The sequence below is a fragment of the Centruroides vittatus genome, unplaced genomic scaffold (assembly GCF_030686945.1).
Source record: "Centruroides vittatus isolate TY-2023 unplaced genomic scaffold, ASM3068694v2 contig_452, whole genome shotgun sequence".
Lineage (NCBI taxonomy): Eukaryota > Metazoa > Arthropoda > Arachnida > Scorpiones > Buthidae > Centruroides > Centruroides vittatus.
In genome coordinates this window covers 517206-531176 of record NW_027122248.1, presented here as the reverse complement: position 1 = coordinate 531176, position 13971 = coordinate 517206, and the positions used below count along the sequence as shown (strand labels likewise).

Below are 13971 nucleotides of genomic sequence, written 5' to 3'. Positions count from 1 at the left end.
GATTATTTTATTTTTACTGTAAAAAATTTTAAAAATAAGATATATTGTTGTTGTTATCTGGTAGAATATCTTTATATTATCTCCTCTTTCTCAAATAAATCAATTGCATTTTTGAACTCAAACGTTTTAACTGCATCACCATGTGTTTGTATTTGTTTTAAAAGAACGCTTTTCTAATTTTAGATGTGTTGAACCTCAATATGCATCTACTGCTGGAATGATGGCAGCACTTTTCTTAATCTTAGGCATTGTGTCTGGTGTCAACTTCTCATTCTTCATTTCTTGGTTGATTGAAACTCCACTGTTCTAAAGGATTCAAAGAGAAAATTTGTTGCCAAAAAGTTGGTTTAATCATGATATAATTTATACAGTTATTACATCAAAATATTTATATATGGGATAGTGTAAGTTTTTAAATTTGTTTATATGAATGCTTGTTAAATCATCAAGAAATACTTATTTATTTGCAAATATAAATTACATAGCATAATTTGTACTAATTATCATTGTTTAAAAAATCATCATTTTTATAAAAAATAAATTATATGGTATATCTTATATATAAAATACATAAAACGTTATACAGACACATATTCATACAAACACGTATAACTATCTGTGATTACAATTTGACTAGACATTGTTACTTTTGTGATCTGCATCATTAGATAGAAAACAAACTTGTTGATGTGTTTGATTATGATTGCTCATATATTTGTATTCAAAAATAATTGTTTTCTAAAATCTAGAATGTGTTTATAAACAAAATTCGAAATAAACACAAAACTTTATCACTCCTTAGTACCAACCATTTTTAATTCATAAGTCGATAAGTAATAAATATAGATAAGATATTATATTCTCGTTTTCATAATCAAAATTCATCATCTATTTTTAATTAAAGTGAAATTAAATGCATAGATTTTTTTTATACTAAATATGATGTGACTGAAATGCTTAATTTGTTGTTGCATATATATAAATTTAGATCCTAAAAATAGATTTGAAAAATACAAAAATATTTTAATGAGAATATCATATCTTGTTCTATAAAAACATTTTAACTTACAAGAATAAAAAAGTAAAGTGATAGTGTTTAGAATATTGAAATTCAATGAAATTATGTACAAGAATTACTGGAAAAACTGCAAATATAGAATTTATAGTTACTATTTAAAAAATTTAAAATAATAAAACATTATATTAAAACAGATTTTTCTAAATAAGAAAAAAAATACAATAGTAAATTTTTTATTACTTTTAATTCCATGTAAATCTTTAATTTGTATCAAAGTCAAACATTAAAAAACTTGATTACATTTCTGTAGTATATAAATATTTCTATAGTTTGTTTTTTCCTTATAGTTTGTTTTTTTCAGTGAAAACTGTTAAATCTGTTGATGGAAAATTTTGTGGTAAAAATAATTATTCGAATTAATAAGAAAAGATTAAAACTTATATTATATTTAATTTTAATCTTATAATTATTTGCATGTTTAGAAAATTATACATTCTTCAAACATATAAACAAATACAAGGCAAAATCAGTCAAGGTTTAAAGTTAATATCAAAATATTTTAATCTAAAGAAACATTATTTTAACCTTTCTTTAATCATAACAATATTAGTTAAATGATATTAGTGCTTAATTATCTGAAATAATATAATGTTTTATTACATAAATGAACAATTAATTGTTCTCTTTTATATAAAATTTTTAAAATAGTTCAAAGTATAATTTCATTTAAATATTAAAATTTAAAAAAATATATTAAAGTTTTTTGGTACTAAGGAGGGAACCTTTTATTTTCTTCATAAATATTTTTAAAACTCTTTGAAAATAGAAATAATATCAAAATTTTTTATTATAATGTTATTGACAATTGTCTATTGACAATTGACGATTATTTGAAAATATTCTGTTTAAAAAAATTTTGTTTAATATTACTGTAATATAAGATTTAAATTCATTTTATTTTATATTACAGTTGATAATTATCTACATAGAATCTGAAATAAAAAAGAACAGTATTATTTAAAATTTATTTATCTTATATTTGTATTTTTCGATGTATTTTTGTGATGTTTATACATTATAAAATATGTGGCCGAGAAAAAATTTCGTTTTGATTTGTAAAATTATTCGAAGTATGTATTTTGTACAAGTATTGTTTCAGAAAGCTATTTATTCACCATACATTAGGATATTTCTGGAACAGTGAAAATGATGTGGATCTTATTTTATTTACGCAGAAAAATAATTTGATTTTTTTATGCTTAACTTTCTGCATTTCTTGTGAAAATATAATATCCAATCATGTATCTTGTTTTCATTTTAATGTGGATAGTATTATGATGAAAATGTGTTATGCAGTTAAAATTTAATACAGTGATTGACATTTAAACTGTACTTATTAATTTTCATTCTTTAAAGTATTGTGGATAAATTGTTATTTACATAAAGAAACTAAATATTTAAACTTCTTTTGTATCTAAATTATTAATATATTTTATATAGATTAACAAGAAGGAAAAAGATCTGAGTTATGAAAAATTACATAAATTTATAATACTGATTTTGATAGAACAGTAAAAGTACCTTTATTTATTTTATTTAATATATTAGATTTAAGAAATTGTGAATTATTTCTTCATCTTTATGTTGATTACTTTCAACTTGTATTTGTCAGATGCTAGCAAATACATTAGTACAAGCTAGATTGATTACTTTAAATTGAATACATGTATCATTATTATTAAATATTAATCAATTAATATTCAATGTTTTTTCATTCTTAATTAATAATCTTTAATTACTGTTTTATTAAATACTACTAATAATACTTATTTTGATCAAATTATAATATATGCCATATATATATATATATATATTTCATGACTGGTTGTATATTTTTATATATATGAAATATAATTATCATTTCAATGGTAATACTTTATTATTAAAAGAAATGTAAACATATACAAGATAATGTGATAATTGGTCTTGCTTGCTATTTTTTTCCACCAGTATTTGAATAAATGAAAAGATTATTCTAGTTTTGTCAGAAAGAAAATGACACCGATCTGTTAGAAGTTATTGAGATTTAGTTGTTCTTTTCTAGTTTATGAATTTAACATGTTTTGATGTAGATAATTGTTTAGTTTGGGACAGTTAATGATAGGAATAAAGTGTACAGCATATACTTAAATGACTGCATGACCTTTACTCTTTATTTTTCTTATTTCTGTTAAAAAATTCAATGTTTGTAAAATAAGATATAAATATTTAAGAGAAATGAAGTGGATTTATCATTTATATTATGAATTATCATTGTGTTACATTCACATTAGTGATTCAGTTATGTTGTAATCTACTGTTAGGTTAACTGTATTTTATATCTTCTGATTGTGTCCCAGAAAACTTTTGAAATTAAATGTCAGTCACTGTGTCAAGTTACACTAAATTATTTCTTTTTTTATTGGCCAACAATGTACAGCAAATTTATTAGCAACATTTTAACTAAGTATTTGTAATTTTTTTGTTTTGTTGAAATTTAGTTTAATATGTTTATAAATATAAATAAAACAGAAAATCACGAATGAAATTGAAATCATACGTTTGAATTTTACATATAAATCAAAAGGTACTAAATATATTTGATTCTCAAATATTTATCCGAGCGTCGAATATCGAAAATAGCGTGAAGAAATATATAAAAATAAAAATCCGAATCATCGATCGACCCTAATTCATATCAATTTGAAAGAACTCATTTACATTGTTGACGTCATTAAAAATGTTAAAATTGTAAAATATTTTCTTAGTTTTCCAAATTTAAAGGTACAAATAAAGAAGCAATTAACGGTTCCGATAAATTCGGTAAATACAAATTAAATAACACAATAATCTTGACTAATTTTTGTACGCTTAATCCGAGACGAAGTATTCGTTTCGATCCGGTGTAATTATATTTTTGCTTAATTTTTTTTATATTATATTTGTACGACTAGAGTTTTGCGTACGTGTAGAGGAATATGGTGGTTAATTTATGGTAAAAATTGTATACCTCAATATTTATAAATAAAAAAACAAAACTCTTTTTTAAAATATGAACTAATGATCATATTTAAGAATCAATAAACTTTTGTTTAGCAGAAATTTGTAATCATGACTTTAAATCACTGTTTTTTAAACTGAAGATCTAACAAATTTATATCACATTTTTGCCTCTAAATACAAAATATTTGTACAAATATCAGCCTGAAAATCGATTTTTTAGCATTTCTGTAATTGAATTTTTTATACGGTAGTTGACCGATAACTGCTTTCTCTTTTTTATCATGTTGTTATAAGATTGTAGACACAATTTTGTTACATAGTCCAACAAAATTTGATGTCTTTTTGTTGAAACTAACTTATATAATATAAATAATAACTGTAGTTAGATTAATAAATCATAAAGAAATTTATAAAGATTGTATCGAAGAAGAAAAAAAATAAAGTATTTAGTCTGTCAAATTGGAGGAGATTAATATTAAATTGAGATATTTTTATTGTAAATGTCCAGATGTGGAGATGCAATATGAAAATGGAATGTGTGAAAGTATTTTAAATCATTAAATGTATTTAAAAAAAAATATGTATATGCTGCATATGTTCAATTTTATAAGGATGTGTTTTCTATTGTCACTGCCAAAGTGAAAATTTGGTATTTGAGTGCATTTAGATTATTGGTAATGGAAATTTTGTATCAAATAATAATGCTAATTAATTATTGTTTCATACAAGCTGTGTATTTGTAATTTTATTATCATCATTATTATTTTTTTGTAATATTTGTATGCATAAAGTTTTATATTTGTTGAAGTACAAGCAAATTTTTCATCTAATTTATATATTTGCTTTATGAGAATAGTTATTATCCTGGTGCAAATGATTGTTTCTGTTTGATATCCATAGAGGTTATAATGGCGTGTAACATGCGATTAAAAAACCTCATTCTTGGATTGTTCTTCATAGAAATTATGAAAATAAAGTAGCTAGATGTAATGGAATGTGTGTATTGATTTTTTTCAAAATTTTAATTTGTTAATTATGTTTACAGTTTAAGGAAGAGGAGATAGCGAAGAGCATGTTACCGTACACAATGAAAGGTTGAGGGATTGTCTATAAAATTGAAACAAAAAATAGAAATAAAACCTAATACTCGGCAGAAATCCTATACCAGATGGGTTTTTGAGTCCACGTGACAAAGTAGTCATTTTTTTAAAACTTCCATCTGTTGCAGAAGCTTCGTTGAATGACTATTTTTAAAGAAATGAAGTTGAATACAACTAAAGTCTCTCGATAGCTTTGAATGGGGTTACTTTAATTAGATAACACGGTATTTAAATAAAGTTACGCCTAAAGGATATTCCCGTATATCAGTTTATATTAAGTTCGTATCAAAAGATACATGCAATTTAATAAAAAATAAAATACTAAAGATAAATTACAAATGTTTTTATTTGTATTTGATTGCAATACAGTATTTCGAGTCTCCAAATGTAGATGTCTAAGTTTTATTTCAAAACTAACATTCCTTTAATTGATATTGAGTTCTAATCGTTTTTCGAATTTGATAAGAGAACTGTTTGCTTGTGTATTGGGTGGATTGTAATTTTCTTTTGATAAATTTCTAAAAATAAATAACAGAAAACACAGTCGTTATTGACAAATGTATTGTCCAAATGCGCCAGCACCCCGAATAAAATGATTGATACGGTGGCATTGATTGCATTTTGTGTATCTGCAATGTGGATTTGCAGTTAAACAGAATGCGAAATACAAACACGTAATATTGAAACTTTACGGCATTCAAGAATTAAAATAATAATAATAATAATAATAGTAATCTGTGTTTTCTGTTTTTGCTAAACTTTAGACTAAACATTAAATCAATTCAATCAATCTCTTATAAAATATTTTATGGAGACTTGCAAGAGAGTTCCTTAAATAAAATATAATCGCTGTTTTATCGAGCGTGTGCCTTGCAAATTGGACGTCCAGCTTTGGCGTAAAAGCTCTGTCCTTCTAAGTTCTTGTGACAAATCTAGTTATAAAATAAAAATAAAATATTAAATTCTTTACATTGTATTAAATTAATATTCAGGTAAAATCATTTATACCGTGCACTTGAAACATTGGGAGTGGTAATTATTGTTTAATGCTTCGACCCAACGATCACCTGCTTCGATTGGAAATCCACATCCTACGCATTTTGTAGTAAACAATTCATTCCAATCTACGAAAAGAAATAAAGAAATAAAATTGGCATTAATTCAATTGTGTTATGTAATTTCATTATGTTTTACAGATAAGATTTTGTTTATTGTTCGAGAGAGGATAATTTGAAAGTGTTCCTGTTTTACCTTTTTCGCAATAAGGTAACCCGTCTTCCAGGAAGAAAGAATCATTGCCAAAAGGTTTGTTGCAATAAGCACAGATAAAGCAGTCTGTATGCCAGTGTTTATCCAATGCAATAAGACATTCCTGTAAAGAAAAGAATGAAATATTATGTCAGTAATCTTATTAAGGCACTCGAATTTAATTTTTGATGTTTTGGAGCATTTTTTTGCTACCTCTTTAATACGCTTATTGCATTTAGCACAGACGGGAGCCAGGTAAGCTTCGTAACAATTTTCGCAGTATAATTGACCTTGATCTTCCACAAATCCAATGTCTTGCAGAGGTTGACGACAGACGGAATTAGTGCACAAGAAATGATCTGGACACCAACTTTTGCTAAGTGCCATAATGAAGGGACCTCTACAAAAAAATAATTATTTGTCGTATACGTTTTAGATGTAGTTGAATGAGTAATAAGTAGTCCATTTACCTGATGGGTGAGGCGCAAGCAGCACAGATCGGAATTCGACTTCCTCCAGAGGTTATTAACTGACCTCTTCCTCGTCGAGGTGCCGGACGAGAACCGATTCCTGGTGCATGTCCGTGCTGTCCAGATGCCGGTTTAGGTTTAAAGTCTTGTGGAGGTGCTGGGGTAGGATCTGCAGGTGGTAGAGAAATAGGAGTTGGATCAGCAGGAGCCGGAGCGGGTATTTCGGTTGGTAAAGAAACGGGAGCCGATTCTTGGGGTGGGCTCGATACTGGAGCTTGGGGTGGGCTTGGCAACGAAACTGGTTCTTGGGGTGGGCTTGGCAATGATACTGGAGCTGGTGCAGGGGGAAGTGATGGTTCTGAAAAGGGAGCAGGGATCGATGAAGACATGGACGAGAATGACGTACTTTGGACTTGCGCCGATTGAAACGAGGAAACGACTTTACTAGATTCGACAGATGAGAAAGTTTTAGTAGAAACAGAATGGCTGGAACTCACATCTTGGGTTCCTGGTGGTTTATAAGTTGGTGGTGTTGGGGCTGCATTAGAGTCGAATACAGGTTTACTAAATGGTACATCCTGTTTCTGTGGTGGCCACGTAAACTTGCTGCCACCTGAAAGTGTAGTATGTTATTTTGTATTAATTTTGAAGTAAACATTCGGTAATAAAATTGATTTTTTAATTTTTTAAATAATATGTATTGATAATCATACAAAGCGAAGGAGAGAGGGTGAGATCTAAAGTTTATTTTTAAAATTCTTCCCGCCCTGCAGGCACTAAGAGAGTCTTTTTTTCAATCATGAAAAAATCCTTAATGCCTCTTTTCATGGGTACGGCCAGGCCCACAATGGGAGCAGTCGGATGGTGAGGGACGGGGCCCGATCTATCCAGCAAGACACAAATTTCTAGGATTCGACCGGATTAAAACCCGAATCCCCAGAATCACAGGCTAGTAGTGCCTTATCACCTCGGCCATCCGACAGTCCAGTATCTGTTGGGTTATCAATTGGCAGATTATTCTAATATAAAAAATTCTCCTATTTTCTATTTAATATCTTTGATCCTTATGATTTATGAAATCTATAAAATAACTATAAATTCTGACTAATATATCAAAATATTAAAAATCAAATATTCTGATACCTACCTGTTACTGGAGAATGAGCTCTAGTTATTTGCGTGAACTTTGAGTAAGCAGATTTAGAAAAAGACATGGGAGCTACCGGCTTTGTAGGCTAAAAAATATCAAAATAAGATGGCGTGTTGTAAATTAATTGTTATAAATGACAAAGAGACTCACAGCAGGACGGCTGATGAATTGCGATGGATTAGTCGATTGACTTCCGATCTGTGGCGGTGGTGCTTGAGCAAAAGATAATGGTGACTGGCATCTCTTTGGACTCATTGGAGGTTCCACGTGATGCACTTCCGAAGCCATTCTCTACAGAAAGTGAGAAAAACACATTTCAGCAGAGAATTTGAAAATTACGATTATTTGTGGAATGATTTTTATTTAGATTACTCGGAAAGGTATAGGTGAAACACTATGAATTGAAGGCAATCCTGGTGATTGGTGAGGAATACGCAGTGGAGGAAGTGGAGCAGTAACAGGTTTTCCCACAGCTTCTTTTCTGTACAAATAGATCGATTTTATATTCCAGATCATTTTTCTCGTCTGCCATTTAAATTTAAGAACTTACATAGCTTCTACACTGGCCATTTTGCTAGCTGTTTTAGCGTGCACCTCGCAATACAGTTTCTCGTTGATATTATAATGACCTAATAAAAACGATATAATAACGAAATTCAGTTTATATCTTTGATATTTAAGTCCAGAGTCATTTACTTACCGACGTTCTTCAAAGATACGCCACAAGTATTGCACTTGAAGCAATCTGGATGAAGCGATCGATCCCCTATTCGTGCGAACACACCTCTAAAATGAAAATAAGTAAAATTTTCAACCCGTTATAATTTTCGTTTGTAAATATTTCGTCACTTACGTAATATAGGCTCCGCATTCAGCACAAATGGCTTGTCCTCCGCCTGGAGCTGCACTTTCGACTGGTCTTGCTGGTAAAGGCTTTGGAGCTGTGGGTGGGGGTGGGGCTTGAACACGAGCTGGAGCTGGAGCTGGGGCAGGGGCGGGAGCAGGTATACGCGGAGCAGGAGAAGACATTGCTGGTATAGTTGGTGTAGGAGGAGCGGGCGATGCTAAAATTTAGAAAAAAAATAAAAATTAATATTGAATATGGCCAATTACGAGTTTGACCAAGCCCAAAATGGGGCGACCGAGTGGTGGATATGTCCCAAAATGGAACCCGGTTCGGACGGATCAACTCTCGAAAAAATCCTAAGGTTTTTAGACCCGTCCGGATTAGATCCTGGCTCCCCAGAGCGGTAGATCCACCTTTTAAATACTCGATCATTCGGCCTTAATCTGGCTATTCTCAAAGTATATATAATGATAAATGCAATTACCTTTTCCAGAACTAATTTCTTCCTCGTGAACAAGTTTATAGACAGCCGACTGAGTATTGATAGGTTGTTCTTCCTTCATGAAATTGATCCTAAAAATATTTTTAAATGTATTTAGTCAGGAGTTTCGTGTTTGAATCTAATTCTGTGTTTAAGATTCTTACCCTTTTACACCTGTAGCAAGAATTTCTGTATGGGCAGAAAGAGTTTCTGCGATATTTTGCATCGAATATAAAGCAGCGGGTGAATTGAATTGTTTATGCATAACAGCTGTTACGGTTCCACTATCCTGAATAGATTTTGTACTGATTTGTCTCTGCATAGTTTCCTGCAAATAAGTTCAAATATTTTATGCTAAAATATGTAAATTTAATAAGATAGATAAACATTAATTTGATATACTTGTGTAAAAGAAGTTTTCGAAACCACCGTTCCATTAGCCATAACTGATTTTGGAAGCTGTCCAACAGGATTCTGTGTGAAAATGTTCCCGCCTCTGAACAAATAAAAACAATGTGTAAATTTTAAATGAATTTTTATATAGTAAATAATTGTCATATTTTAAACAGGAATGGAAAAATTCTTTTTATATGAAAGTATTTATAGGTTGAAGTTAATGATTGCTATGGGCATTCAGAATATTTAAAAATAAATTATATTTAAGTAGATTAAATCTGTATATGAATTTCAAATTTTGTATGTTAAATAGTAATATATAAGGATGGATCGTTAAATAACCAGCCGGACAAACCCGCCCCACAGTTACTTTGGGTGGGTTGTTTATTGTTCCACCCTTATAAAACCCATTTGACTAGACTTTAATATATTATTTTTTATGTTATATAAAATGAATTTTTCTGGTGTTCTTGTCTCATTGTTTCAAACTTTTAGTAGTATTTTCTTTTTAAAAATGTTTACGTGTTATATTCATTGTTAGCAATTTACCTAACACTTAAATAAAATTCCTTGGAAATTTAATTTTTTTAACATTCTTTCCTGTCGAGATTTAATGCGATCTTTTGTCAGCTTTGAAACGATTCTTTGCCAACAAAATGTGCCAACAATCAGACAAGGTTAGGTAATGAAGCACTGCATTCAACGATAAGCATTTCTCTCTTTCAGGAACATTTTTTTCCTTCATTAACAAAACCATAAATATAAACTATAACAGCGCTATTTGATGACTCGTGGGAAAAAATAGAGTTATCTAAATGAAATTTTAACCTACAGAATAATTAATTAGTATTCTTTTTTATTTGAAGAATAATTGTGAACCAGAAATTTAGTTTAACCTTGATTTGAGAAGGTTTCTTAAAATAACCGAGGGAAAAATAAAAGAAACTCGATCCTTGTGTTATGTATGAGCATATAATGCTTTTTTTTAAAATCCCTTAAGCAATAAATAAATGTCGTGTTATGTTTCAAAGCACTGGGGATGCTTGATATTTGATAAATGGTTCATTTAAAGAATTTTTACACCTTGTTAAACAGGAATCAACCTCTCTCCTTACTCTCCGTATTAATGAGCACTTAACACATTTGTACCTTTGTATAGTCAACTTTACGCTGTTTCCCTCTCTTATAATTGTATCTTGGGCTTCCTTGTGTTTCATATCATCCGTCGAATGACCTCCTATTTGTAGAATGGTATCTCCTGGTTGAAGACCCGCTTTTTGGGCCAAGCTGTTATTGTTTACCTATAAAGAGTTCAAATGTTATTGTTTAAAAATAACCAAAGCATGAAGACTACAGAGAAAGAAACTGGATAAGACAAGTCAAGGTTTGTCTGAACAACATCCGATGCCAAATATGGACACAGCTAAAGAATCATTTTCTACATTTAATTGTTCGATGCGGAAATCGAGGTAAATTAATCGGCGTAAAATCAAATTCTTCGATAATCTATTGATTATTGCTCTGGTCTATACAGAAAATCGCATCTAAAACCCAAAGAATTATTTTAAATCTTATCAGGAAATTTCCTAATAATAATTTTACCGTAAATAATTTATTGCTTTAAATAAATTACGCTGTACAAAATAAAAATTCTATATATCATTAATAAGAAAGTAGCGGTAAAAAAAGATTTGAAAAAAGAAAACGGAGAACAAAAGGATTGCTATTTTTAGATGGTAGGATGAAGTAATTTTATGACCGTGGTGCTTCTAATAGAGTACACTGGAATGTAGTTACTCGAGTTAAATCTCAGTACTGATTTTATAAATTCCAGCTAAAACCGCCATATTCATCGTATTCGTGTCCGAAAGTACGAGCCACGATCTATTATTTACAAGACATTCTTAGTTTTTGCAACCAACTTTACAGTTATTACGTGGTTTTATTAATTAAAAACTATTGACTCTAGCTTATTTTAAGCTTAATAAATTTGTCCTTTAATCGTATTTAATTTAAAATAATTCTTAACAGCCATCTAACAGCTAATAATTAATCGACTCTCTTATAAATAGAAAGAAAGTCTGAGCCAAACTATTATTATATGGACTCTTTAAAGTCAAAGACAAAGATTAATCAGAATCATTTTTATCGTGATTTAGACTTATCATAAATAGCATTTGAATCAATATAAAGTACAGGCGCGATAAAATTTTGGAATTAACGTAGGGTTTAAATACATTCACCGCCAATCCTTTGATTGAAACTAGGCCAGAGTTACGATTTAACTAAATGTTGTGTCAGCAGATGATGAAGGAATGATCTCAGAATAGACATTTTAAGGTTACTAAATTTCTAACTTGTAAAAGACCTAGCCTTGCTGACTAAATCGTCTGACAATTAATAGGAAATCTTGGCATAAAAGTGCTAGTCTACGATACTTCGAAACGTATTGCAAATTACTATAACATTCTACAAGAAAATCGTATACAATGGAATATAGTATCTTGATGAATGAACGTCTCTTTACGATATAAAACAGAAATTATCCGAATTTTTGTCTTCGAGTTAACGAGTTTAATTTAAATCTTCAGAAAATTCGATGGTTGAAAATTATACAATATTGTTTTATTTCGATCTTTACACAGAAAACTCCCATTATTTTCACACGAAAGAACACAAGTGCGATTATCAAAGTAACACATAAATCAATCTGAAATGATTCGATTAGACCTTAAAATCGATAGAAAGTTACAAGAATTCCTCCACTTAAAATAATAGATCTAAATAAAGAATATAATCCCAAGAAACTTGTAAAAATTTCCATCAAACACCTAAACGGTACTGATATCATACGGGATGACTTACCTTTAGAACTGTTAAAGGTGTTCCAAACTCTTTTCCCCCTTGTAGCCGGAAGCCCCAAGGGGAAGCATCGGATCGAGATAACTGCAAAGTTTGCGTACCCATCCCAGACCCTTCCGTGCACGAGAAACTTTCGACAGATTCTGCTCTTGTAGATCTAACTCTCTCACTACGATACTTGGCAGAGAGCACTCGCGCCACAGCTCTCTATTTGTGTACATCACCTCGGGAATTAATACAATTCAGAAGAATTTATAAAACTAAGACATTATTTATCACAAATAATACTTTATTAAATTAATAAACTGTTAATAATAAGAAGCGATTTTACCGAATATAACAAAGGAGTGCTTTGTATATTATTCGAATCCCCATTGTATAACCTACTATTTATTTTATTCACAATTTCAGTTTTCTTTAAATATTTATCCTCCTCATACAATTTATAATAATTTAAGATGCGTATTGAATTAGTTTTGTATATATAATTTTATAGTATGATCATATAGAGGCTATTGTATTTAAAAGAAATACTTAAAGTATGTATGAATATATTTTTATGTTAATAAATTTGCTAGGATTATAAAGGGATGGTCAATTAATTACGTTTATAGTTCAAGGGGAGGGAATCGCGAATAGTACGTTGTACACAAGGAGCGAGGGGGTGAAAAGAATTCGGTTGTTTTTTCCTGTATGTCTGGGTGTTAGTGTATGTGTGAGAGCACGATTTTGTTCACCCTCTTTGAAGATTAATAACTCCTGTGTTTTTTGCCGAAAATTTCTGAAATTTTGTAGGGGCGTTTGTGTATTAGGGATATTGATGCGATTAAATTTTGGTGATTAACGATCGTGGGGGTGAGGAAATAGAGGGAATCGTGTGTCATATCTCGAGTACGATCGGAGTTAATGAAGATTTTACTCCTCGTTATTATTATTTACAATTTTTATAAAACCTATTCCCACTCTCAAGACTAAGCATTAAGCTATTATATAAAAATTAAAAATATAAAAATTTTAAAATAAAATATCATAACAGATGGCGCCATTCACACAGTTTTAAATGTCGGGAAAGTTAATCAACTCGTTGCCGGATTTTTTATGTTACCATTACAATATTTTATTTTTTTTATTAAGAATTTTGATATATTAATTTTTTACAAGCCGGCTACGTGTTTAAAATACAATTCCTAAGGAGTGCGAATTATGGGTTGGGATTTTAAACTTCAACTACGAACTAACGCTTATGGAGGAATGGCTGCTGCCATAAGTTTTCTTTTTGTTCTGATAAATTGTTAAAGCAAAATTAAAATTAATAAGTATTTTAAATCTGTTGTTTTCCGCTATAGTTTATATATTA

General features: G+C 29.6%; 2 protein-coding genes across 5 annotated transcripts in view; one reads left to right on the top strand and one right to left on the bottom strand.

Moving 5' to 3' along the window:
- Positions 1-541, top strand: part of Ent2 (Equilibrative nucleoside transporter 2) — a 47654-nt gene extending 47113 nt beyond the window's left edge. The window contains exon 14 of the mRNA XM_067272619.1: positions 184-541. Within this exon, the coding sequence (XP_067128720.1) occupies positions 184-310 (127 nt within the window). The 3' untranslated portion in view covers positions 311-541. The remainder of the gene's footprint in view (positions 1-183) is intronic.
- Positions 542-5488: 4947 nt separating this feature from the next.
- On the bottom strand, positions 5489-12783 carry LOC136977169 (PDZ and LIM domain protein 5-like). 4 transcript variants are annotated; one of them, XM_067272613.1, is made up of 17 exons: positions 12618-12783; positions 10902-11053; positions 9759-9852; positions 9521-9684; positions 9360-9448; positions 8882-9092; positions 8729-8814; positions 8579-8657; positions 8401-8509; positions 8179-8319; positions 8026-8113; positions 7285-7491; positions 6879-7047; positions 6622-6808; positions 6412-6532; positions 6169-6284; positions 5489-6092 (listed from the first exon to the last, which is right to left on the bottom strand). In XM_067272613.1, the coding sequence occupies exons 1-17, from the start codon at positions 12717-12719 to the stop codon at positions 6015-6017; spliced, it is 2193 nt and encodes a 730-aa protein (XP_067128714.1). In that variant the 5' UTR covers positions 12720-12783; the 3' UTR covers positions 5489-6014. The 4 variants fall into 4 exon arrangements, with proteins under 4 accessions (XP_067128714.1, XP_067128713.1, XP_067128712.1 ...); XM_067272612.1 differs by having other exon boundaries at positions 6879-7236; positions 7324-7491; XM_067272611.1 differs by having other exon boundaries at positions 6879-7491.
- Positions 12784-13971: the final 1188 nt, after the last annotated feature.

Coding starts and splice junctions, on each gene's coding strand:
- LOC136977169 (XM_067272611.1), bottom strand. CDS start 12,719: ATGGGTACGCAAACTTTGCAGTTATCTCGATCCGATGCTTCCCCTTGG. Junction 6,533..6,621: donor GCAATAAGCGTATTAAAGAG/GTAGCAAAAAAA, acceptor TTTTCTTTACAG/GAATGTCTTATTGCATTGGA. Junction 6,285..6,411: donor GTTACCTTATTGCGAAAAAG/GTAAAACAGGAA, acceptor TTCTTTTCGTAG/ATTGGAATGAATTGTTTACT.